The 21,141-nt window shown below is 43.1% G+C and overlaps 2 protein-coding genes across 3 annotated transcripts; one reads left to right on the forward strand and one right to left on the reverse strand.

Moving 5' to 3' along the window:
* The first annotated feature begins 955 nt into the window (after positions 1–955).
* Positions 956–8,252, forward strand: LOC136520303 (phosphatidylinositol 4-phosphate 5-kinase 9-like). 2 transcript variants are annotated; one of them, XM_066513761.1, is made up of 8 exons: positions 956–1,711; positions 2,954–3,121; positions 3,375–3,540; positions 3,965–4,075; positions 4,407–4,600; positions 6,814–6,971; positions 7,694–7,859; positions 7,957–8,252. In XM_066513761.1, exons 1-8 carry the CDS (start codon positions 1,467–1,469, stop codon positions 8,222–8,224), a joined length of 1,476 nt encoding a protein of 491 aa, XP_066369858.1. In that variant the 5' UTR covers positions 956–1,466; the 3' UTR covers positions 8,225–8,252. The 2 variants fall into 2 exon arrangements, with proteins under 2 accessions (XP_066369858.1, XP_066369859.1); XM_066513762.1 differs by lacking the exon at positions 956–1,711 and adding an exon at positions 2,254–2,353.
* A 947-nt stretch (positions 8,253–9,199) lies between these two features.
* On the reverse strand, positions 9,200–17,351 carry LOC136519869 (uncharacterized). The gene is made up of 18 exons (XM_066513262.1): positions 16,165–17,351; positions 15,528–15,599; positions 15,243–15,447; positions 15,081–15,165; positions 14,884–14,982; positions 14,718–14,799; positions 14,575–14,634; positions 14,432–14,484; positions 14,164–14,330; positions 13,158–13,368; positions 12,495–12,552; positions 12,254–12,310; positions 11,933–12,175; positions 10,877–10,941; positions 10,744–10,800; positions 10,551–10,644; positions 9,989–10,129; positions 9,200–9,893 (listed from the first exon to the last, which is right to left on the reverse strand). The coding sequence occupies exons 1-18, from the start codon at positions 17,011–17,013 to the stop codon at positions 9,807–9,809; spliced, it is 2,685 nt and encodes an 894-aa protein (XP_066369359.1). The 5' UTR covers positions 17,014–17,351; the 3' UTR covers positions 9,200–9,806.
* Between the last annotated feature and the right edge of the window lie 3,790 nt (positions 17,352–21,141).

Consider the following 21,141-nt stretch of genomic DNA (forward strand, 5'->3'; position numbering starts at 1 on the left):
GTCACGGTCGCGCGCGGTTAGGGTCTAGGGTTCACCAAATGGACCTCCCAGGGCACCGGTGAGCGCGGGGGAAGAAGGGGGGTCGCGGCCATGCCGTTTCGGCGGCCGGGAACGGCGGCTAGCGCGGTAGCCGCCATGGCCGGCGACCATGGCTCGCGGAGCTCGCGGCCAAGGCTTGAGAAGCCAAGAAACGAGAAACGAAAAGCATGGGAGGAGAGGGGAGAGTACGGCGATGCTCACCGCGGTGAAAACCGGAGCGGAGGCGGCTCGGTGACGGAGGTTCGCGCGGAGGCGGACGGCGGAGCTCGGAGACCTCGGGGCGGCGGTTCTCACGGGCACGGCGACGTGAGAGGGAGCGGGGAAAAGCAGCAGCGGATGCGGGGACGGCCTCAGCTTCCTTTTGTAGAGGCAAGGGCGCGAGGGGGGGGGGGGCGCTCCCACGACGCCGATCGTGGGCGGCGGTTGCGGCTTCGCGGTTGACAGGCGCGGGGCGAGCGGGAGGTTGGGGGGCAGCACCGACAAATGGGGCCAGGCGTCAGCGGCAGGGCACGGGCGCAGGCGCGCGGCAACGGTTGGCGCGGCTGCTGGGCCGAGCGGCCGAGGCGCGCGGCTGGGCCGGCGGTTGGCGGGCCGAGCGGGGAAAAGGGGAGAGGGGCCAGCGGGCCGAAAACAAGGAAGGAGGGGGAGAAGAAAAAGATTTCTTTTCCTATTTCCAACGATTTTCCAAATTTCATTTTCAAATAATTTTTGAATTCATTTGAACTTTAATTCAAGAACAATCATCACATGAATAAATATTGCAGCAGCATGTATGCATCAAAAGTTTCAAATCTTATAATTTATTTTAATTCCCCAAAAATTATTAATTTCCTATTATTGAATGCACACTTAATAACATAATTAAATCAAATTTACTTATTTTAAAAGAATGAAAAATTTTGGGTGTTACAGAAATACAAGGGCATGGCACCTATACCTGGGCAGATGGCAACACTTATGTTGGCACCATGAAAAATGGGGTCATGTCAGGCAAAGGAATCCTCACATGGAACAATGGAGATTCATTTGAAGGGAACTGGTTAGATGGTGTCATGCATGGGTATGGAGTCTACACATGGAAGGACTCTGGCTACTATGTAGGAACCTGGACAAGGGGGTTGAAGGATGGAAAAGGCACATTCTATCCAAAATGTCAGTGGAATTCCAGTTACCGATGAGCTATACATCGACGGTTTAAGAAACTGAGGTGTACTGCCTGGTGCTGAAAGTCAGATTCATGGTTCTCGTATCCTTCACTCCGCCTCATTTGACATGGCAGACATGATGGCTAGCAAAAATCAGGACTCTGTAGGTATTCCATCTGTTAGAAGCTTGAGTTTTGGGAAAACTCGCTCGAGAAATGTATCACTGGAAAGAAGGTGGAGCCTTGGAGCGGCCATTGAAAAATTCATTGGTCAGTGAAACAAATGAAAGTTCTGCAATTGAAAAGCTGTGAAAATAAGGCTGATTCCAACCTTCCTATACTGGAACGGGAATATATGCAAGGTGTTCTCATCAATGAGGTTGTGGTGGATAGAAGCTTCTCAGATCCATTAAAAAAGGTATCACGCCGCCAGAAGAAAATGGTGAAGGATATTAAGAAACCTGGGCAGACAATAATTAAAGGACATAGGAGTTATGATGTGATGCTCAGTCTGCAGCTTGGAATCAGGTAATGCATACAATGAGACACCAAGAGAACTGATATTTGAATGTCTTCACTTTCTATTTCACTCCTTATCATTGTTCTCCCATTATATGTTGTTAAATGCTTGAAATAGTATTAACCCATATGCAGGGTTCCAGAATGTATATCATAAGCCACCTACTGTGCATGAACTGCATGTATATACCTCCATTTACCAAAATAGTTATGAATAATTTGTCTTTGCAGTGTCAACAAAATGCTAAGGATGCCTCTACCTTGCACAAATTAGTATCTGTCATCTAAAAGTAATTGTAGAGCATAACTGACAGGTTAGGTAACGACTTTCTGCTGGAGAACTAAGTCTTTCCATTGGGTGGTCTGTAAACCCATAACTTTTACTTAAGATTAGCAGTGCTGGAGTGAGAGGTTTACATATGGAATGCGAACTTGATAGTTGATCAGAAGTTATGGCTTCAGACATTTTTATCATAAGCTTTAACAAAGCAAGTGCTACATAATACAAAACAGTGTCAATTATCTTGTTCATGTTTGCATGACAGAATGTAGTGGAAGAGCAAGCCAAGTGTCACTGACGGTAATGCAAACCGTGACAAATGAGTGCATTTGTGGTGCTCGTCTGGAGCCAAAGATCTCCAGGAGTTCCTTGTAAGGTTGCTCACAGTGGACATTTGATCCTCTGTTCTTTTTGGTAGTCTTTTCTGGTCCCCTTCTTTGTTTGCTGGCTGATAGTCTGGTTCTGGGTGTGTTGGTTGTGTCATTGTGTGTCTTGGCCCTTGGGTGTGTTGGAGCCTTGGAGGTGGAGAGTTCTTTTCTTCCTCCCCTATGTACTTTCCCTTCTTCTTAAGGAAATGATAACACAGATCTCCTGTGTGTTTGAGAAAAAAAAAGCAGAAGAGCAATATATTTCTGTAGTTCTTGAAGTGCAGTGCTGTTCAAAATGTGATTTTTTAGATGGAGTTCATAATAGAGAATTGGAATGATGGCTAACCGTATAGTTGGTTATAGTAAGGGCAATTAAAGCACTAAGGGAAGCTCCAAGTCTTACAGAATTTCACTGTTATTGACATTCCTTTTTTCTACAGAAACTGTTATTGACATTCTGGAGTTTGTTTCTCGATGGTATAGAAAATGTATCAGAATGTTCTAATATATTTATTATCAACAGGGCATTGTCTTATTGAAATATCCAACTGAATGATTTTGTGACCACTGAAGTTTTTAATGTGATTATACATTTATACTCAGGTATACAGTTGGAAAGATTACACCTATTCAGAGACGTGAAGTGCGAGCTTCTGATTATGGTCCCAGAGCAAGTTTCTGGATGAACTTCCCCAAAAATGGGTCACGGCTTACTCCTTCACATCATGCTGATAATTTTAAATGGAAAGACTACTGCCCAATGGTGTTCAGGTTTGTTGCGTGGTATCCCATTATCAAGGTTGTGAACCTAAGCAACTTCAGTGAAAAGAACATGAGGCTCTACAGATTATATGAGAATAACTTATAGTGATCATAACAATATAGTCTTTTGCTTAGAAAAACAATTGAAGTAACTTAGTTAGGACCATAACAATGAGAATTTTTCCTTGTTTGGGCACCTGATAAGTACCTGTACTGCTTTGTATTTCAGAACTTAATAAGATCTACTTGTGTATCTGTGTAGAAATTTGAGGGAGATGTTCAAGATTGATGCAGCGGATTATATGATTTCCATTTGTGGAAGTGACGCACTTAGGGAGCTATCTTCTCCTGGAAAGAGTGGAAGTGTCTTCTTCCTATCTCAGGATGATCGATTTATGATCAAGACTCTACGGAAGTCTGAAGTGCAGGTTTTCATATCTATTTAATGGTTTTAGAAGTTTTCTATGCGGCAATGCCTCCTGCCAAATTTTCTTATCCCAAGCTATACCATTGTATTCTATTAATATGTTTTGGAAAATATATCCTATTAGATTATGTGAGTTAGTAAATTGTGTGGATCATATGGTTTTGGTAAACAGAAATGGGACCAAGCATATAGACCATGGTTCCATCTTCTACCAAATTCCTTTTTATTGATAAAAAGTTGGATATATTCAATGATCCAGAACTTTTAGCTTATCTGGCCCTGGTGCTCAACTTGTTTCATGACAAAATGTAGTATGGCCTTTTTGTTACTCAACTTGTTGTCATGGAGTAATATTTTCAAACTTTTTTATGGATAAATTGTTTGACAGTTCATAACAGTTCTAAACTGTCAAAAATTTCTTGCAGGTTCTTCTACAAATGCTTCCAGAGTATTATTACCATGTCCGTACCTATGAGAACACACTCATAACTAAGTTTTTTGGCCTCCACAGGGTTAAACCGTCCAGCGGTCAAAAGGTTATCACATGCATCCTTGCTACTTCACCTGATACATGAGAAATGAAGTTTTACAATTTGTTCACACAACTATGTTTTAGAAAACCTTTGAACATTGGTGTACGCAAAGACTGTGAGATTTTAACAAAAACTGTTTTCATAATATGATAAGTTTCCTTTCTTTTGGATTTGCTAACATCCCCGATGGGTAGTAACAGTAAAGGTCATTTTGGTGACCATTCCTTATCTAATGTCATATTTTCATTTCTTAAACAGTCAGAGTGGTTTATGATCTGATTTAAATTGTAGCCATTTATCCTAAAATAATGCATGCTGTTGTTTGTGTTTGCAGTTCCGATTTGTAGTGATGGGAAACATGTTTTGCACTGAACTTAGAATTCACCGGAGGTTTGACTTGAAAGGTTCATCCTTAGGCCGCTCAACAGACAAAGTAAAAATAAAAATCGACGAGAACACAACACTGAAAGACTTGGATCTAAACTATTTATTTTATCTCGAGCCTTCTTGGCGGGAGACTTTGCTTGCGTAAGCAACTTTTAACTTTTTTTTTCTTTTCTTGAACACGCAGGAGAGCTATGTATCACAATTTAACTGGGGTTCTTCACCCTTTTAGCAACTTTTAACCTAGCCATGAAGGGCTATTTTATGATTCTTTCATTCAAATATGACTTTGTACCTGTTATATATATTTTGTGTTGTAATTCAAGGAAAATTGCACCTCAAAGTAGTTGCTGTTCTACCAGTAGGTACATCCTTTGTAGCTAGGAATTTCACCGTCACTGCACAATATTTTGCAAAGTTGTATTCCAGAGATGCTAGCTGAACTATGTCATGTTCATACCTACAGATGTCCAGTGCTGTCATTTTTTATCAGCTACACTTACCAAAAGTTTATGTGATAAATTTTGACATTGCTTAACCCAAAATGTCATTTGATGTAAAGTTTCTCCACAATTTCAATATTATATTGTGAAGCTGTACGATTATAACTTAGAGAGAATTATCTATTTGGCACTGAAACAAATCAGTGTTTCGTATGTGGCACTAAAAAATTTGAACTTTCTTATTTGACATCTAGTTGAAATTTACTTTCGTAAATGACACTACCGTCCATTTAGGACGGTAACGGTGTCAAGTGGCTGACAAAATGACATGAATACCCTTGTTTGCAGCAGAAACCCATGGTGCCAAATAAGAAAAGAATAAATAAACAGGTTGTCAAATAAAGAAATTATAAAAGGTTATTTGAATTGGTGACCTTACAATTTTTACGAATTAAAAATAAACCATTACTATTTAGGCCAATATAATTCCATTGATGTTTGAAATCTGTCTTTTTAAACTCTTTACAGACGTTATATAGAGTCCATCAGCAGGTCATTGTATTCTTGTATTGCGTAAATTGCCCTTCTACTTATTATCTGACATGTGGGCCCACATCACATCTTCCTTTCTTTCCCCCACGGAGTCCCCTACGGAGTCCCCTACGAAGTCGAAGCCCCGCGCACTGATGCCCGCCGCCACGAGTCCGCGGCCATGGAGCATAAACAAAGCTTGACAGCAACAGAAAAGAACATGAAGAACAGCAGCAGGGAAGTGCGGGTGTGCGTGACCGGAGGCGCCGGGTTCATCGGCTCCTGGCTCGTCAAGAAGCTCCTCGAGAAAGGCTACACCGTTCACGCCACGCTGCGGAACACCGGTGCGCGAGCTCCTTCTTTCCTTTCCTAGTTTTGGTCGGCGTCCCTCACTCTGATCCGATTGATTTGGTGACCGCACGCAGAGGACGAAGAGAAGACCGGGCTGCTGCGGCGGTTGGTCCCCGGCGCGGCGGATTGGCTGCGGATGTTCGAAGCCGACCTCTTCGACGCCGCCACCTTCGCGCCGGCCATCGCTGGGTGCCAGTTCGTCTTCCTCGTCGCCACGCCATACGGGCTCGAAGCCGCCGCCGGCTCCAAGGTGAAGTATACCACATCGCACTTCCGTTAGATCCCCTTCGTTCCAAACAAAATTTTCGTCTTGGATCTGCAAAGGAATCAAAGGATCTTGATTTATCGTGGGTGCTGTGCGGCGGCTGGTAGTACAAGAGCACGGCGGAAGCTGCAGTGGCCGCGGTGCGCGTGATCCTCCGGCAGTGCGAGGAATCCAAGACGGCCCCTAGTCCGCGGCTCGTCGAGCAGAGGCCGGGGGCGGCCTCCCGCGGGGTGGCCTGCTCGCGCTCCGGCCGTGGAGCCAGGGCAGCCTCACACAGTGGCACAACGAGCCGAGGAAGAAGGTCACGGGATCTAGGATTCTAGGGGCTCAGTCAAATTTCAGTCTCCTGTTGTATCTAACAGAGGGGTACATTGGACATAGGGAGAAAAAACTGACACGGTCAAACCAGTCAACTAACAGATGACCAATGAAAATGGACGGCAGTGCCATTTAAGAAAGGAAATTTTAACTTATGCTAAATAGAAAAGTTCAAATTTTCGAGTGCCAAATATAAAACACTGATTTGTTTCAGTGCCAAATAGATAATTGTCCCTATAACTTATCTTGAGAAAAAAATTCCTACTAGAAAGGAAAAGAAACCAAATCTCTAATTGCTTTAGAGCAGTCATATTTGTTGTCTGTATTGGTACCTTGTTTGTAAAAAATTGCTACTATTTCTTTGCATTCTACCTTGAGAATTATATGCTATTGCCGCAGTATTCATTGGAGTGTTTGGACCTTTAGTGTAATCATCTTTTTATCTGTAGGCAAATTGAGACCGATAGCAAATTTCTAAAGTATCACGCAATAATGGATTATAGCTTGCTTCTTGGTGTTCATTTTCGGGCTCCTCAAAGCCTACGGACACAGGCATCCTTTCATCAAACAATCTTACCAGATAGGCTGGCTGTTCTTTCGGAAGAAGGTACTTAGTGTTTTCCTCAGTAAGATGCTTAATACATGAGTGTTAGGACATACCTTACCTTTGTGCTTAGCTATTTTATTTGCCTACGTAGTAGCTAGGAGCATTTAGGTGTTTGGCTTACATAGTTACATGTACATTTTACCCTTTGGCCCATGAATATGACAACATTTTTCCTGACATGGTAGTGTTATGGAAACATAATCCCCTCTGTCTCCATCGCTACCGCTGTAGCACTCGGTCACCTCTTCATTTCTTCCCTCTCTGAGCTTGGTCTTGAGCTGACGACTGAACATAATCCCCTGTGTCTCCATCGCTACCGCTGTAGCACTCGGTCACCTCTTCATTTCTTCCCTCTCTGAGCTTGGTCTTGCGCTGACGACTGGCTCACTATGCCTCTAGTCTTCCACAACAACATGATTGCTCTGGAGTTTTCCTGGAAAAGCATGCTGATAGTGTTGATTCCATGTCCAATCTTCTCCATCTTATAGCTACAGAAACATGGCTGTACAGGAAGGGCCCTTTATCACCTAGGGTCCTCCCAGAAATTTTTAGTATGCTCTGCATTGAGGAACCTTTTGCCATCAAGTCCGATTGCGTAGCTTTACTTTGTTGTAATGTAACTAATCCTATGTGCACTCCTATAAAAAAAATCTTTTTTGCAAAAGCCTTTTCCTCCAGTAACGTTTCTTTTACCTATTATTAACATTGTATGAAGCATATAGGTGCTCTGGAGGAGGATGCTTTGAACAGTCCTGAAGGACTGGTTTTGGTTCAGCGAGCCAGTGATCAAAATGATGTCGTCATTGGTTCTCATATAAGGGGAGCCCGTCTTCGATCATCAAGTGCAAGTTTTGAGGAAGTAGATCTCGTGCTTCCAGGCACCGCAAGGCGAGTTATACTGTTGTTATATGCATGTTCCCATGATTTGTTGTATGTTAAATGCCAGCGCAGTGTAAGGCTAACTAGAAATTATCAATTTTATCAGGCTCCAGATCCAACTTGGGGTTAACATGCCGGCAAGGGCAGAACAGATGGTTCAGGATAATGACAGTGAGGCCAATGGTCAGGTGTATGATGTGGTGCTCTACCTGGGAATAATTGATATCTTGCAGGAGTACAACATAAGGAAGAAGATTGAGCATGCTTACAAGTCCATCCAATATAACTCATTGGCAATATCTGTCGTGGAACCCAATTTCTACTCGGAGCACTTCCTGAAATTCATTCAGACGATCTTTCCTGAAAATTCATAAAATAGAATCCAGTAATTCTTCACCTTCAGGAGCAAAGTGCAAGAACCATTGTTTAGCATGCACTGTGGCCCTCTGCAAGTATTCTTTTGTTACGTCCTTGATTGATTCTCTTTCTTGACTCGAGCATTCATCCTAGGATGGTTCCCTGTGGACATTTTGAGCTATCTGATAAGAGAATGTTTGCCTGATCATGGTAAGGTATAGCCTGGTTTCCGGATTACAGGAAGCAACCGGTATCTCGTTCTACATCAAACACTGACAGGACCCCAGCGGCACCTTGCACTATTAGTGGATAACTGTACCTTGAATTCTGCGCACTAAGTCCATTGTAGTACTGTATGTGTAAACATATTTTGCGCAAAACCGTATTCTGTGGGTAAATTTAGCTTTCAGATTTTGGAAGTATCGGCAGCCCTATAAGCCTATTCTCGTGAAAACATGAATAATATATTATTACAGAAAGAATTCTATAAAAACGAGAAGTTATTAAAGGCTGATTCTCCTTTTGTTTCTACTTGCACAAGTTCAAATTTTTGCAGAATAGAAGATAGAAGATGATAGCATGCTCCGTCCGTCCATACTTTTGGAAGCAGCAGCAGCTGATGCCATCGACGAGCTAAGCATATTACAAACATAAAAGTATGAAGAATTCTTAACTACTTTCAAATGAGTTGCGTAGTTCACATTATAGAGCACAGCAGCATGTGGATGATTTCCAGAGAAAATAGGACTATATATATATATATATATATATGTATTGAAACAACTAAGAGCTTGTTTGGATGTACTTATTCACCTCAATCCACGTATATTGAACTGGATTGCAGTGCAAGTTTAAATTCCACCCTAACTCACTTCAACATACATGGATTGAATGTAAATTTAGGTGGATAGGAGCACAGCCGGTTTGGTATCCATCACAACCGATTATCTTTGACGATTCACTAAGCTGCACCAGCCTCAAGGAATTCGCAGCAAATCAAATTTGTTATATAGGCGGGGCAAACAATACTTACGTTACATTACAACAGCTGCACTACATGTCTACATTGCATCCACACTAACATCCATGGGTGAGTCAGACCAATAAAGAGGAATCACATGTTCATGATGTACATTGAATTTGAAACCTCCCCACCCCACCCCACTCCTAACAGCCTAGTATCACACTGCCACTATCATAAAACAGGAAGATATCAACAGATACAACAGTCACCTCAGCAGTGAAAATCCCACCAACAGAACACAAATGCAGTCACCATCTCACTCCAGCCCGAGCTAACACCTACTCAACAAACACAGCGTCCCACAACACGCATACCGCCACCCAATAAGGTGCCTGAAATTCACTCAGCTTTGGCTTTTGCCTTTGCAGCTTGTCCCTTGTTGTATCTTACACAATCTTCTTCACCTTTAGCTATGGAAACAGATCAAGATGCCAATACCACCATGCTCACCAACATTTAGAAGAAAGGGATCAGGGTGCCCCTTTCCTATCTGCGTCAATCCCAGAGGCACACAAACAATGAGCTGCTTCTTAGCTTCATGTCCTTGCTCCTCCTCCCATGCAATTCTCACATAACTAGCATTCAAGTTTCGCGACCAGCTTGTGCAGGTTTGACGTCCCCTGAAACACAGTTGTTCGCCCACCCTTGAGGTATTCACGCAGCTGCAGCATTCAACAATATGTACATCATTACAACCTCAAGTTAATTCATCATCCTCAGGCATGCTAGAAAGTTGAACCTAGGAACATATACAAACCTCATCCTGGCTTATCTTTGTGAACCCAAAACGTTCTGTCCAGATAGACTCTGCTTCCTCTGCAGCTGGTAGCACAAAATGTTTCACCTCCAAAGATGCCAACAGCCGTTCTATGCAGGAAAAAAGTGCTTGGAAATACCCCTGCTCAGCTCACAGAAGGAAAGAAAGATCAATGTTGCTATACCTCAGGTCTTGTCCTCAGCAACGGCACATGACTTTGCAACAAGGAAAGCCCCAACTGTGCAGTTACATTCAAATTAATAATCCAATTACTAATCGCTATCCCAATAACTAAAACATCCAGTATGATATATCTACCAGTCCAAAACATCTTTCAAAGGCTAAGCAAGTTTTTTTTTAAGCCAAAGGTTAAGCAGTTATGAAGACAATACAGCATGTTTGCAGTCCCTCATCGTATGTGGTGTCAGAGCAACTATGTATGGCACATAGTGCATGATCCATGGAGCTTGTTTAGTTCAGACTCCATATGCTCAAAATATTCATTCTTTATGGTCCAATGAAAACTTGAATCATAATACATTCGATAGCTTGACGAACTTACCAAGCCTTGGCTATCCCTACTTGTAGCAACCAACGGCAGCTCAGCAATTTCACTACCCATGATGCGGAAAAGACCCGCGGAAACTACAGTATTGCTGCATAAAAATATTAAAATTAGAGCTGTGTAACAAAAAAAACATTGATTGACAATATCATTAATTTTCAGCAAGACACAATCTGAGACAAAAACTAACTTCACAGTTAACACAGCACAATACATTCCTGTGTAATCTTGATCCCTTGCACTCCTCCTGGAAACAAAAGTATATAATTTCCACAATTTTGATTTGTCTGACAGAAATGAAAGAGGCCGATACTAGTCCATACCCATAAACCATGGCTGGAATGAGGTCCCGCCCAGTTGAAACCTGGATAATGGGATCAAAAGTTTCCTGCAGAAAAGTGCAATATAGTACATTAAAGTGACAATCAATAAAACTGATTACTAAATAGATAAAAGGATGCATCTCAGGTATTGTAAACAAACAAACAAAAATTACGCCTGCTAAGCAGAATCTGCAATCATTTCATCTTCTATAAGTTGGGCCTGATTTATTCTGTCAGACTTTTCTTGTTGATTTATATAGTAGCTTAATTGCTTAAATAAACTGGCAGGCCTTCAAAGTTACTCATGAAATGGTGAATAGGAAGATATTCAATGCAAAGCCCCTACTTGGTGGAATGTAAGTCCTCTCAATATATGAACATGAAGTTTATTCTTGAAATTTTATATACATGTCTGTTACATGTTACCATCTCATCTACATCTATGGAGTTTTGGAGAAATTTTTTAAATTTCTATGTATTTTGAGTGGGTTTTCACTATTCCACCGAGAGTTTGCACCAGATATTCTCCCATTGGGAATGTGCAAAACAAGATTTCGGCTATGTTTTCAACTCCTCTTATAAAAAAATATGCTCCACACAATCCTGCATAATAATGGTTTCCCTTTCTTTTCTTAATAACAATAATGTAGATTTCACAATATCCTGGTGTTATGGGCAAGGATCTAGAGAACACAAGCGAGGCAGAGAGGAAGCAGGGAGGCCGGTACTGCTCACGTGGACAGCAACCAGGGAGACAAGTGAGAGCTAGGTGATAGGAGGGATTCACCAGATCACTTCCTAATAATCCGACTCCGGAAAACCCTAGACTTGATGTGGACACAGGCAGTGGCCTGGCTGCCACCTTGACACACGGCAGGGTTTGGCTGGGTCCACTGCTGCCAGCCTGTGTGGGCTGTCCTGGCCCATGGTCATCTATTCATAATGAGCCACAATACCTGACCATAGCTTATTGAAAATTCTACCAAGTTTTGACAAAGAATCAATGGGCAACTGTCATAAAAAATTAACATCCAGTATGAAGCAACAGAAACTCACATGGAAAATGGCAACTGCTTTGGAGAGCACTAGTTTACTATCGTCCGAGCTCTTGTCCTTTAAAACTCTCCATCTAACATCAAGGTCAGCATCCTCATTAAAACCTTTCACTCCTCGTTTCTTCTTAATAACATCTAAATCCATGGTAGGAACAGGTTCTCCTCCACGGTTAAGTAAATCTTGCAGTGTCTGGTTAATCCTCACACAGTCCGTAGAACAATACCATGCTCCCTCAGGCAATGCCTGCACAAGTTAATCATTAGTATGGTGCTAGTTTTCAGGGTACAGACTCTGACAGATGTCTCAGGTTAGAAATATCACCGTCAGATCAGCCATATTATGTTCCTTGAGGCAACCAACATGATATTCTCTACCACACTGGTCATCAAAAAAGACACATGAATGACTATATTACAAAACCAAACTGTCACTGCTGCCTTATAAGAAGCAGAACACAGAAACAGCAGTAGTTACACTGTACATAAACCATGGAAGGGCACTAATATCAGCACTCGCAGAGGTAAGCCATTGTTTATATAACACTAATGATTCGGAAACGTACTTGGTCACAAAGCAGCACGGTCCGGGTACTGAATTTCTTTTTGCTGAAATCATGGAGCCTGCCAAATAATTCAAACAGAAAATCTCCATGCATTATACATATTTGTGAAAGGGAAGACCATTGGGAACTTCAGAGCATCGAATAGAAGCAGTATATATAAATAACAAAAGTTGTATACCAAATAGTGGACCTAGTGTTATGACACTCCAAGTTTCGAAGAAATCTCGTGGCACTTGGCAAGTTGGCATTAAACGAAAACAATTTGTAACCTTCTTTTTTGATAAAAAGGTACCAATGATACAACTTTCACAAACTGGTAAATACTTAGCGCCAAACACCCATAAACGACCACGACTAGTGCTAACACAGAATTAACTAGGGCAAATAAAGCTTAAAGCAAGAATTAATGAAAGTAACATTTATGCCAAAGTAATCAAGAGTTCGAAACTAGTAAAGAGATTAAGCACTCGGACATTGAGCTTTAGCTTCCTTAACCAGCCTATACAACAAATACCACTACTTGATGAGAAGTTTGGCAAATTTGCTCTGCTGGCGTACGAAATGTTTTAGGTAAGATTGGAAGTACATGTATTTTATGATTAGTGTAAAAGAAAAGTAGGCCAGAGTGGATATACAAGCACCATGCCATGGAAGAACACTTACTTGCACAGTGCACAACCACCAAATCCAGTCTCAGGTGTTGTAGCAATACGTATTGACCGTGTGAATATTTGTTCCAAGGCATCAACTCCTTCAACCCTCCCAGCAGCTATTGCATTGTTGTTATATGCCAAACAACTTTCCCTTTGTTGTCTATTCTCACAATATCGGCAACACCAAGTTCCCTTCGGGGCAGAAGACAAGCTAACACATTCTACAAGAGATAAATAGGGAGGGAATACAGCACACATTAATGAAAACTAAGAAATGTAACCCTGTTCAAAGGAGTTCACCAAAAGAAATGTATGAAACAGAGTTCTTGATTAAACACCAGACGTTAGAGGTAAGAACTGCAAGACGACAATAAGAAACAGTTGAGCTTAAGCACAAGTGTAAAAATAAAATGCAGCATTGTAATTTAGGGCCCGTTTGGATCCTTGGAATTGAATTCATTCTAATAATTATAATTTAGGCACAAATTAATTACGCTAATATTGTTCTATATAGAATATATTTGTATATTATTGTTAGCCATACAAGGGAGATACTTATATGTTGCATTTCTACTATAGGGAAGCGAGTTGAAGAGCATGCTAAAAGTTGGAGAGTAGAAACATAGCATGATGATCTATATAATCAATTTCCATCTCCCAACCTATGAATTTGAGATAGGCTTATATGTGAACTTGGAAAAGTTGTGGAATGTCAAATTCCAAGCCAAATAACCTAATCCATTAAGTAGATTCCAATTCCTCCAAAATGAAAGGATCCAAACGGCCCCTTAAAGAAAAATATAATGCAACAAGAAACCCCATGTAGACTACAAATCCAACTTAGTGTTATGACATGATTTTGGTAAGTTTCAGGTCTGATACCTGGATTTTAAGCATTAGTAAAATCGCTATATACAATAAATTCAGCTATTCCACGAGAAAACATATATTTAAACAGACACATATCCTAAACAAAAGGTCGTCCATCTCATATTGACTATGCATAACATCATTACCTCTGTGAAAAGCTCTTGGACAGGTATCGCAAAGCAGTAGTTGCCCACCATCTGAACAAATGCTGCACAAGTCATCACTTTGTCTGTTTGACATCTTTTGACCTTTCAAGAGTGAAATTGACAGCTCATGTAGTGAAACGCCGTTCGACATATATATGTTGTGGTAACTACAATAGTGTTTGTGGAAGGTATTAGAGTTTGAATTGTACTCTTTACAAAAAAAAAGCAACAATAAACTGCAAAAAATAAACAGCAAGAATAAACTCACGGTTTGCGTCGAGCAGCTCGACCAGCATGAGCTTCAAACTGTGAAGGACTAACCTGTTCATTGAATTAAACAAACTGAATTAGACTAGGCTGACTTATCAGTTGAGTTGTGTTACATTCCATTGAAAGGGACTACCAACTTACCACTGTGCTGCAGCAATGACAGTAGATCCCAAATGCCTTTATATATCCATCCAGTAACCTCTAGAGATTTCACTTCAAGTGTCAATAAAAGAACATTTGTACTGGCTGAAAACAGTAATTTGAGAGAAAAATAAGAAAATGACCTTTCCACCAACATAGTAGCCAACATCAGTGCCCTCTGGTAAAACGCCACTCATGAAAACAACCTTATGCATCCCCTTATCCCTTTTTTTCATAAAATAACAAAAAGGGGATCAATGAGAGGTGAGAAATTCAATAAGGATGCTTATCATAAACGACAATACCTACTTTCTTGTAAGCCTTCCTACACTTGAAGACTTTGCTCCTGGTGAGGCACTCTTATATACCTTGGCAGATGAAGTTGGACTTCGTCCAACTTTGGACGACCTAAAATAAAAGCAGGCAAGCAACCAATGGTTTGGAACCCCGGGAAAATATTTCGATGTGATGAAAAATGGAATGGACACATCTGTTACAAAGGTTACCTGCTATTATTCTTAGCACCCTTGGACTCAAGACATGAATCACAAAACAAAGCAAATTTCCCACTGCGGAGTGTGCTGAATGAACCTGAAATATTATATATATCAACATCTGAGCAATTAACAAAGCCGAGCAAGGTAGGGATGAGGGGAGGAACAACAAACTTTTGCAGCCTTTGCATCTGAATGTTCTCTTCTGAGGTGCTGGGCCTATTGCCTTCCGTACTGCAGACTCCAGCATGTCTAACGTAGCGTTTGTGCATGCCCTCAATACATCATGCAGATTATTTCCATTTTCCAGGAAAATGTAGTCGGATGGGTGCTTTTTGGTACTCCCAGCATGCACCTCAAAGTAGTAAGGTGAAACAACCTGCAACTCATGTTCCATTGGTTCAATTCTCAAAGCACGGATAAATAGGTGGTGATTTTGGAGAAGAGGAGAAAACTCACTTTTCGGCCTTTGCATGAAGAGCATGAGCACAGTATGCCGATGCGTTTGATAACTCCACGGAGTACTGCTCGCTGAAATAAGATGAGAAATAGATCCCTGGTCAAAATTACAGTAACCACGATACTGACCACAGAATAAGACAGAGAAAATGCAAGTGCATGGTATGATATCTTAGCATCCAATCCAAAGCAGCAAATAGAGATCACATCTTACATTTTCACCATAATGTGTCATGTTTTTCTTTTTTCTTTTTGTGCCGAAAAGACAATACAGGTGCAGTAGGCCATGCTCATATCACAGAAGTGACAAAGCACTTGTTTTGTTTTGTTATTTTATACTCCCTCCGTTCCAAATTGCAAAAACTATTTATCCAGAAAAGCAGGAACGGCTTAGAATTTGGAACGAAGGGAGTACTAACCTATCCAGCATTGTGTCTTATTACTTGGATGCACCTGACTTGACAAGTGTATGAAATGAAATCATTAAGAAACGTGCAATGTATTTTAGATTATTTTTTCATTGGAATTTGTTTTTGCTCACATTTCTTAGTAAGAAAGAAGAGTGAAGGGAACCGATTTATGATTTATAACAGCAAGGTTGGGTCAGTAAATAGAGAAAGTATGGCAACATACATACCTTGCCTTTCCTCATGATGTACTTGACGGGCTGACCTTCAAGCAGGCCGGTGGCGAGCAGCTCCCTGAGGTTGGTGGGAATCTTGTTTGTATTCTTATTCCTCTTGTTGCTGCTGGTACTTGTGGTGGTGGTGGTGGTGTTGGGTGAAGGGGAGGAGGAGGCATTGCTGGCGGTGGTGGTGCCTGAGAGGTCGTCGTCGTTGCTGTCCTTATCCTTGACCAAGAGTGATCTGGTGAAGCGCCTCAACGCTGGAACGGGCTTGCCATCCTCCTCTTCCTCCGGCGGTTCCGGTTTGGGTTTGAGCGGAGCCGCATTGTCAGGAGAACAAGCGGTGGTAGGAGGGGGAGACTTGGGCTGGAGCATGGAGCGCGTGATGCGCCTGGGCGACGACTCCGGCGGGATGATGATGTTGTCGCGGTGTGCCGGATCCGCATCCGCGTCGGCATGGGGGTGCGGAGTCGAAGGCGTCGGCAGAGGGCTGGGCCCAGCGGCAGCCATCAAGGCGAGCACGGGGCCGGGCAGCTCGGCAGCGGCCCCCTCATGGTCTTCTCCGGGGGCGGGGGCATCCTCTGGTGGAGGGGGAGGGAGAGGATCTGGTGGGCGCGGGCGCTTGGCCTTTGGCTTGGTGTCGGGGGTTGAGAAGGAGGATGTCGAGGCGGCGGCGGAGGAGGTCGAAGCGGCCGATGAGTTGAGGGTGCGGGATGAGCGGCGGGTGCGGCCGAGGGGTGCGGATGAGGCCGAAAGGGCGGCCTGCGAGGCGATGGCGAAGGCGAATTCGCGCTTGAGGCCCGCGCGGACGCCGGAGCGCAGCACGAAGGAGTCGCCGCTGCCGTCCGCCTCGCCCTCCATGGAGGAGGAGCCCAACAGCCTCCTCTCTTCCCTCGAATCCTTCCTTTCCCTGACCTTTCCTAGGAGGACCAGTAGTAGTATGCCGTCATCTTCAACTCATTCGACGATGGCAGCCTCTGCTGCCGAGGAGGAGGAAGAAGAAGTGGAACTGGGATTGGATCGAGATGGAAGCTAGGGTTCGACACGGATCGAGATGGAAGCTAGGGTTCGACACAGCCGGAATCAAATCAAATCCGATCAGAAGCAGATTTACTCCGATCTGGAGCTGGAAATGGAATTGATGAGCTGGGCTGCATCGCCGAACAGGAACATGGAATTGGAATTGCAAACACAGTAACAGCCTCCCTTGAAGGATGGCAACGGGTATAAATCCGCTGGGTTTTGCCAAACCAAACCCATGCCCGTGAACAGCTGCCCGCTAAAAAACCCATCACCCACCACGGGTTTGATTTTATGCCCAAACACATACCCGCTCGGGTCACGGGTATCATCGGGTCGCCCATGCCCACAACAGCACAAGAAGAAAACTGGACAAAAAAATCATTTAGAAAGGTTCTTGAATTTTCAGCCAACGGATACCGTATTTTTTAATATTGCATATATTGCACTATTGCATATTGCTATTGCACTGATGAAAAAATAATAACGGTACCCAAGCAGGTAGCGCCATCACTATTTTATAAGCACGGTACCTACTGTCGCTCGCTTGCGCAGGCGAGGTGGTGCTATTGCGCTGCAACTTGGTGCTGTTGTATTTATTATAGACGGAAAGGAGAAAATGAAATCCTAATATAGGGAAGGAGGATGTGGAATCCTAATCTTAATTCATTTGTATGTGGGTTGTTATCAAAATTTTTAGATCTTGACATGACTATATATATATGAGAGCTCTATATTGTAATCACGAATATTTAGAGAAATAAAGAATAGTCTCTCTATCTCTTGTGTCTATGTGTTTTACTTTCATCAACCTACTATGTTGATTATGGGAGACGGAGAGGGAAAGGTCATAACCGCTGACAACATGTTTTATAACACGTTATCAGCACGACAAGCTCTTCGTCGACATCGCCGTTGAAGCCATCGCCGATCTTTGATGCCGGCGCATGTACCGTCGACATCCCGCCACGACTACTTCGACGACGTCGACATCTCCGACGTTGTTAGCGGAATGGGTCTGCTACCTCTGCAACTAATCTACGCTGCATAGATATGCACCGTCGCCATCAAGCAGGTTGTTCTACGACAATACCAAACGTCATACACGGTATGTATCTGCTAACCACTACCCTACGCGGTATGTGAAGTAGATCAAATTAGTATCCTAAATAAGGTATGAAAGAATCGCGTCTTGCAAATTGCATCGGTCCCGACCATCGGGCTATTTTCTTATTTGTATTTTTCTACATGAAGTAGATACACGTACACAAGTATATACAGTTTTTTGCATCTACATGAGTTGCATCTAGGGTCTAATTAAGAAGGAGAAAATGTAACATTATCTAGTTACTGGCTTGGACGCCATGAATCGAAGAGCAAGCAATGACATGAACAAACAGAAGCTAGCCATGCAAACGCCAGCCTGCAGGAAAGAAAAAGCAGCAGCCATCAATGATCCGCCACCGTAGCTGTCTGGCCTGCATGCCCACGTTCCACGTATTGGCCTGCATGCCGCCACTAAACGCCGCCATGTGGCTTGCACGCCACGAATCTATCCAGCACTCAGATTGCTACGTATCGGTATCGATGACCGCACGCCGCTGGCCGCTCACCTCGGACCGAATCCCGTTGATGAGGACATAGCCCGCAAGCTATAGGCAGCATCATGCATCTGCTTGCCAACCAGCCTGCACGACTCAAGATGGCAACAGGTACGTACCCGATGGATACTGGTCACCCGTACCTGCACCCGCCAGATCAAAATTTTACCTGCAACACCCCAGGTGTTTGTCGCCAGTTAAGCAATAGGTTTAAGCTCAACCATGACATGTTCAGTGGTGACGGAGATGTCAAGGTCAAACCTATGGAAATGAGCCACAACCTAAGCTCGGATGTTGCACCCTTGCTTTACATATAGGCCATTTTAAAGATATATGCTTGGCTGGGGTTATTGAAATATTTTCATGTGTCTCACATCAATATCCCTCTATATTGATCACTGGAAAAGTTTTATGAAGTTTGGAATCAAAAAGTCACATGAAATGATAAGTCATATCTTTGCATGAATTGCTTTATCAAGTGGATGGAAACCTATGAAGTCAACCAAACCTTGAAACATTGCCCAAATGACTCTAGATGAACTCTACAACAAAAGTCATGAAAGGTTCATGTTGGGCAAATGTCAAGAAAATGCATCAATCGGTCTAAAACTCCTATTTAAGCTTTATAGTGATGCTACTTTGACTTGGTTTGAACTGCAGCTTAGAGTGTTTGCATGGCAGTGGAACCTAAATAAAAGTTGGAGTCCATGTTATGTACAACAAACTTTATGTTTGGACCAAGAGCTAGATCAGCTTGTAAGCAAGTCAAACCGAGGCTCAAACTTTAAATCAGCAGATGTTTTCAGCACTTGAAATTTGGCTAAGTCGACTGAATGCATGATTTCAGTTTTCGTGTACCCCACTTTGGAACCTTGTATCTCCCAAACTAGGCCTAATTAGACTTTGAAGCTTTAATAAAAGTTGGAGCTGGTATGTAGATCTACAACTTTTATTAATAGAGTTTTTGCTAACTCATCGTGGTTTAGGAGTTAAAGAGGCACGAAGTATGGGTTTCAGTAGTATGTTTGAGGTAGAATTGAGTTTTCAATACAGGACCGACCGATCTTAACTGAACTCGGTGTTAACTGAACTCGGTGCAGACCGATCTTAACTGAACTCGGTGCCATTTCATGTACTTGCCTTTGGAGCACTGTATCTCCCAAACCAGGCCGAACCAGCTCAACTCCATATAAGCAATATTGGAGTACTCCCGTAGCTCTACACAACGGTATAATTGATTCAACAAATCGTCCATCGGTTTAGGCGATATGATGGGGGGAAAATTTGAGTTTCAGTTGAAGGTTTGAGGTGGTATTATATTTTGAAAAGGCAGGAACGGCAGCTATGGCCGACCGGCCACAGGGTTTTGACGCCGCGTGGCCTGTGCGCGGCGACCTTACGTGAGCTCGCCCCTGCCATTGCCGACACGTGCACCCGCGCCCCTGCGCCCTGCGTCGATGGGGAGGCGCTCTCTGTCCTCTCTCTGGCACTCTCTCTCACTCTCAGCCCTCTCCCTCTCGCTCTCCAGCGTGCGTGCCTGAGCACGGTCACGCCATGGCCGCAGCAAGGACGACCAGCTGCGCCGTCCTCCTGCCGCTACCACCGGCCAGGCTATGGCCAAACGCAATCCACGGCTTGCAGCGACCCTACAGCTCACCGCCGGAGCCGCCTGTGCCCGGCTGAACCCACCGTCCGCTGCCGCCCTTTTTCCACCGTCGCCGGAGCCGGCGGCTTGGAGCCGCTGCTGCTCGTGGTCCGGCCACTTCAGGCTGCCTCCATCCAAGCTGCGTCCTCCATGGGTGCGCACGGGCCCCACACCATGTTGCCCTAGCGCCACCTCCCACCGTCGGCAAGGGCCTGTGCCGGCGGAAATCAGCCGTGCCGAGCTCGTCCCTGCTCTGATTCGTGACCAGGGAGCTCACTCATCAATAGAAGATTTTCTAGGGGTGTAACTGCAAGGATATAGACTTGAGTGAATAGTGCCAGGAAGGATCGATTCGCTGACGTTTAATTTGTGTTTTCCGTAGGGGTCCTGATGCAAGCTTTACATGTCTTTTCTTTGATTTTTACAGATTTGAATGATGAACTTTGAAAATTCGTATTAATTAGTAGAAAAATCCTAAAATAAGAAATGTGGACTTTTTGGAATCCTTGTGAAATTATATATGCAGTAGATCTATTGTATAACATGTTTTAGTTTAAATATTTTGCTGTAAAAATAGATCTATGCAGTTAGGTTCTTAATACTAGTTATGTATTGTTTTTTCATAACTGAAGTTGTGTTGTTCAAATAAATATGAAATTTTTATGGAGTGTTACTTAGGTTATGGTTGATGTCTGATAAAAATTTCAGGAGTTTAGTCTTTAT

This window comes from Miscanthus floridulus, chromosome 18 (assembly GCF_019320115.1).
Source record: "Miscanthus floridulus cultivar M001 chromosome 18, ASM1932011v1, whole genome shotgun sequence".
NCBI lineage: Eukaryota > Viridiplantae > Streptophyta > Magnoliopsida > Poales > Poaceae > Miscanthus > Miscanthus floridulus.